The following is a 5,479-nucleotide window of genomic DNA, read 5'->3' as shown; positions in this document are numbered from 1 at the left end:
AAAGATTAAAGACAAGAAAAACCCTATAAACTCACTCAATGTGTTCTCCCTAGTCTACACATGAGACAAAGAAAACTAGCCAACTTGCTAGTGCTTTTATAATATCCATCAATAGATGTACACATTGGAATCATTTTTGAAAAATAAACAATAATTTGAAGACGAAATATAACTACCTTTGATTCTATTTGCTCATAGTAATATCACCGAAGATGGTGAAAATGGTTACCGAATATGGAAATGAAGGACATAAGTTTGTTGACGATAGACGGAGGTGGTGGCCGAAGATGAATTGTGGGGAAAATGGTGAATGAGATATATGAAAACGACGACTCTTGAAGTTGGAGGTTGGGTGAACCAATTTTTAAAATAATCTTAATAAAGCTTTTAAATAAACAAAAAATAATATTAAAAGGGGTAAAATAGTTATTTCATATATATTATTATGGAATAAAAATGCAAGAAAATGAATACCAAAGGGAAAATGTAATTTAATCTTGTGATTTCTATTACACGACCCGTACTGTATCACATATTTCGATTCGATTTGTTCAATTATTTAACTATCAACCACTAGGAGTAGATCTGTCACATGTCTCCGTCTCAGCCCCACATCCTCCGCTACTTTAATGGCCGATCTGATCTGACATTAAATTTATTTTTTCTTGTGGGTCAAAATATTAGGAATTTATAGTCAAGAAACAGTTTAAACTTTTTACTAAATTCTCATCCATCAATCTTTATCATCTGTATCGATTTGTTTTCACCTACTTTATTACGAAAAGCAAAACCATTTATGCAACAACTTTGTAAAAAAACAAAATTTATGTAAATCTATCATCAAAAAGTCGATCCATCTTGTTGAGATTACATCTTTTCACCTTTACACGGTTAATCTTTCCAAAATTCACCAAGCATTTGTGGGAAATTACACGAGAATCTGATTGGTAAACTGATGCCCACCAGGTGTTTGTTAAAATGCCTTTACGAGTTCCTTTTTGTTTTACTCTAGTTCGATAAGTTACTTTGTTGGTAATAAAAAGATGGAACATGTGGTCTGTGGAAATATGATTTGTATCTCCTATGTTTACCTTTCATGGGGTTCTTTTAGGGATCATGATTAGGTTTTCAATTTTTTATCAGATGTCCAGACAGATGAGAAAGAGACAAGCCTTTTTCACGACTTCATAAAAACTGATGGATAAATATGAAGTTATACAAAACACTCCACATGCATATTTCTTGTAGGCTTCAGTTTTCGACCTTTCTTTTTGTCTTCATTCTGATAATTTCTCGGAAACTTGAGGGTGTTTTTAGTCTTGCTCATTATCTTTAATTAATAGCCCATGCTTCTTTCTATCTGGAGGTCCATCTACTTCACAGTTTCTTGGAGGCTTTATTAGCTCTTATCTTGAAGCGTTTTAATGGGTGAATCTATGGTGGAAGCACAAAACATTGAAAACAAGGTACATCTTCTTGCCGATTTTGCAATTAGGGTTTATAAACTGGTTCTGTTTGTACAGATTTACTTCAGAAACAGATCAGATTCTTGCTAAATTTACCACTTATTTGTCTTATCAACACTTCAAACATCTACACCTAACAATTCTTGTTTAGATTCCTCTCGATTGTTAACAAGATTCGTGACTAAAACTACTTACAGATGAGAGAATCAGTCGCCTCTCGTGAGACTTTGGGAGTATCGGTTTCTTTCGGTAAGTATGAGAACGATTCACTTTCATGGGAGAAATGGTCTACTTTTTCACCGAATAAATACTTAGACGAAGTCGGAAAATGCTCGACGCCTGGATCTGTAGCGCAAAAGAAAGCTTTTTTTGAAGCTCATTACAAAAAAATCGCCGCCATGAAAGCTGAAGCAGAGGCGGAGGCGGAGCTATTAAATCAACAGAAAGCAAGGGAAACAGGTCCTTCAAGATCAGACGATTATCCACAAGACAATTTCGAAGATACTAAGAAAGAACAAGAAGAAGGTATCGAAAGTAAGCCTTGCGAAAACGACGAAGAACTGCAAGTCGAGATTTCAACAATGGAGGGATCTGAAAATTTTCAAGACGCGAACCACGAAGAAGTTTCTTCAGTAAAAGATGAAAGCTTTGAAGAAGTTTCCATGATTGTATTAAACAACAGTCGTGATAATCCAGAAGAAGCTATTCTAGTAAAAGATGAAACCTTTCAAGATGAATCTGAGCATTTGTTACAATCTCAAACCCCGATAGTGTTAAACGTCAATGGCGATAAGCTCGATGAAGCTGTTTTGGTCAACGATGAGAGTATGAAACTGGTCAAACAACATTTCAAAGTCGATTTAGAAGACCCCAAAGAAAGTAAGCAAGAGACTCCAAAACCAAAAGCTAAAAAGGTGACATTTACGGATTTACTTAACCCATTAACGAAAAAAGAAACCTTTTTTTTTGATAAATCTTGTTTTATTAAATTTATACTCATTTGGATTTTAGGTAAATCCAACGAAATTAGAAATGAAGAAGAAACCAACGTCAATTATACCCAAATCCCCTGAAACATCATCGACAAGATTATTAAAACCAAAAGCAACTCCTACACCCATGGCGTCCACTCGATCATCATCATCAAAAAAAGCAAATGCCACATCATCATCATCATTAAAGAAGACAAATGCCACATCATCATCATCATCAAAGAGCATACGAACTGCTCCAATGTCGCTTCATTTATCAATGAGTATGAATTCTGTAACTTCTGATACAGCTTCTTCTTCTGTTGCTTCATCAAGAAGACGATCTTTATTCATGGAGCAAATGGGGGATAAAGACATTGTTAGGCGAGCTTTTAAGACTTTTCAAAACAGAATTAATGAATTACCCAATGAAATCAAACAGGTATTTGATTATTTTCTATTACAAAACGTTTTGTTTTAATTTTATATTGTAAATTGAGCTTTTAAGATGTTAGTTTTTGAGTTTTGTTTTCGTTTTTTGGAAGATATCAATAAAGGAAACAGAGTCCAAGGCTTCAACTTCCATGGCATCTCAGAAAGAAAATGAAAGGTATTTTTTATATTTTCATATAAAAAAAAGATAAAATGAATTAATGAGCTTCTTTTATGTATAAAAATATATCATTTTTTTGGTTTTTCCATGTTTGTAAATAAATGTAGATCAAGAAAAGCAGCAGAGAAAATCAATCCTGCTAGAGGGAAATTAGAACAAACATGGAAATCCGAATCATTAGGGTAAGAAAAATCTTTTTATTTATTTATTAATTTTTTTATTACTCTTTTATGTTTATAATTTATATATAATTTCTGTAATAGGAAAAAGGCAACATCATCATCTTCAGTAGTTTTGAGAAGCAATGAAAGAGCCGAAAGACGAAAAGAGGTATTATGCAAAATTACCATAAAGGGCATGAAAAACTATTTCCATATTATTTATTTATTTATTTATTTTTTTGTTTTTCAAGAACTGACTATGGAAATTTCTTTACATTAAATCAGTTCTTCAAGAACTTAGAGCAAAAGTCAAATGCTAGAGAAGCAGAAAGAACTCAAATTAATTCAAAATCAAAGGTACACTTTCAAATTATCATATAAAAATATATATTTTTTTATCAATGAAAGTACATTGCTATTTCTTTCACTTAACAAAAATTGTATTAAATATGCATTTTTAGGAAGTAAAAGAAGCTGAGATGAAAAAGCTTAAACAAAACCTATGTTTCAAAGCAAAACCAATGCCAAGTTTTTATAAAGCGCAAGGGCTATCAAAAACCACTTCAGAAAAGGTAACTTCTTTATTATCATGGAAAAACTCCATAAAAGTCCTTATGTTTTGGCCTCATAATCGATTTAGTCTTCCATAAAAAACTAAATTTATGATGAAATTGTAACAAAATTTTGAAATATCGGCAAAAAGTATAATTTTGGACCAAATTTGTAATAAAGTTTAAAATATGAGCCAAAAGTGTAATTTTTAAAAGTGGGATGATTTGTTGACCGGTTAAAAGGGTCAAATTGAATACAATTATCAGTTTTTAGGACTTAATTGAATAAAAAAAACATATAAGAACTAAATCGATTATGAGTCCAAAACATAATTTCCTTAAAAAACTAAATTTATGATGAAATCGTAACAAAATTTTGAAATATGGGTCAAAAGTATAAATTTTGGACCAAATATTAAATAAAGTTTAAAATATGGGCCAAAAACGTAATTTTTAAAAGTTGGATGACCTGTTGACCCGGTAAAAGGGTCAAATTGAATACAATTCTTAGTTTTTGGGACTTAATTGAATAAGAAAAACATATAAAAACTAAATCGATTATGAGACTAAATTATAATTTCCTTAAAAAACTAAATTTATGATGAAATCGTAACAAAAGTTTGAAATCAGGGTCAAAAATGTAAATTTTAGACCAAATTTGTAATAAATTTTAAAATCTGAGCTAAAAATATAATTTTTGAAAGTGTGATAACATGTAGACCCAATAAAATGGTCAAATTTTTTGGGACTTAATTGAATAAAAAAAACATATAAGGACTAAAGGAAAAACATAATTCCTTTATTTTCATTGAAGAGTAGTTTGGGTAATTGACATAGTCAAACATTTCTCTATATCTATCCTAAAAAATTTTAGTTCTCATGTAGTTGTGGTTTTATTAAATTTTTAATGAAGCAGGAGGCTATAAAAAATGGAACACAAAGGCGACCCGATTCACATAATAGGTGATATGTCCTTGTGAGTTCTTTAGATGAATTTATTATGAGGATGTTTGTTAAGTTGTAGAAAAGTAGGGCCCATCAAGTATAGTCTTGGATATTGTGTGTAATGTAATGTCACTGTTTTTGTACATTGTTAGCTTTTAGACTGAAATATGAAGGAAAATCAGCCCAAAACTGAAAATTGTTTACCCTTGTTTCAACTATATCGGTTTAAAATTGGATTGAAATAAGAGATAAACCGAGATTGATTCTAGTCCTAAAGTGTTTTTATTTCTTCAATTGTTATGTATTTCTAGGTGGTTTTTATCTTAAGGGTAGATTCGGTAATTCGTACCCAAAAAAGGTGTGTTTTCATTGTCGCTCGTATAATTGTGTTTTTGTTTTGACCTAAGAGCAACCCCTTGGTTAAAGGTGAACAAAAATTATTGAATAAAATTACATAATTTGTCACTAATTAAGTTATTTTTCTGTTTCGTAACAATATTATATAAACGTTGAATATTACGTTAATATAAAAGTTTAGAAATTATTGAATAATATTACAGAATTTTTAAAACATGGTATCATTGAACAACACTATCTAGAGGAAAAATTCCAAACTTGTAGGTATGGTTGCTATATGGGTAATCTTGGTTGGGTAGTGTAATTTGCATTTTGATTTGTGATTATATACACTAAAATATTTATTAAGGTTTAAATTTATAAAATTGATTCGTAATTGGACTGAAACACATTAGACAGTATATTTAATCGTTAA

General features: G+C 30.7%; 1 protein-coding gene across 2 annotated transcripts; it reads left to right on the top strand.

Moving 5' to 3' along the window:
• The first annotated feature begins 864 nt into the window (after positions 1 to 864).
• On the top strand, positions 865 to 4,975 carry LOC145129933 (uncharacterized). 2 transcript variants are annotated; one of them, XM_079064770.1, is made up of 9 exons: positions 865 to 1,466; positions 1,664 to 2,380; positions 2,478 to 2,879; positions 2,983 to 3,047; positions 3,158 to 3,232; positions 3,314 to 3,380; positions 3,497 to 3,568; positions 3,673 to 3,783; positions 4,676 to 4,975. In XM_079064770.1, the coding sequence occupies exons 1-9, from the start codon at positions 1,425 to 1,427 to the stop codon at positions 4,727 to 4,729; spliced, it is 1,605 nt and encodes a 534-aa protein (XP_078920896.1). In that variant the 5' UTR covers positions 865 to 1,424; the 3' UTR covers positions 4,730 to 4,975. The 2 variants fall into 2 exon arrangements, with proteins under 2 accessions (XP_078920896.1, XP_078920897.1); XM_079064771.1 differs by having other exon boundaries at positions 1,016 to 1,466; positions 4,679 to 4,975.
• Positions 4,976 to 5,479: the final 504 nt, after the last annotated feature.

This window comes from Lactuca virosa, chromosome 8 (assembly GCF_052849685.1).
Source record: "Lactuca virosa cultivar CGN04683 chromosome 8, Lactuca_virosa_CGN04683_v6, whole genome shotgun sequence".
In the NCBI taxonomy this organism is placed as follows: domain Eukaryota; kingdom Viridiplantae; phylum Streptophyta; class Magnoliopsida; order Asterales; family Asteraceae; genus Lactuca; species Lactuca virosa.
Note: the sequence above shows the minus strand (reverse complement) of the source record. Positions and strands in the feature narration are given on the sequence as shown.

Coding starts and splice junctions, on each gene's coding strand:
- LOC145129933 (XM_079064770.1), top strand. CDS start 1,425: ATGGGTGAATCTATGGTGGAAGCACAAAACATTGAAAACAAG. Junction 3,233..3,313: donor TGGAAATCCGAATCATTAGG/GTAAGAAAAATC, acceptor TTTCTGTAATAG/GAAAAAGGCAACATCATCAT. Junction 3,784..4,675: donor CAAAAACCACTTCAGAAAAG/GTAACTTCTTTA, acceptor TTTTTAATGAAG/CAGGAGGCTATAAAAAATGG.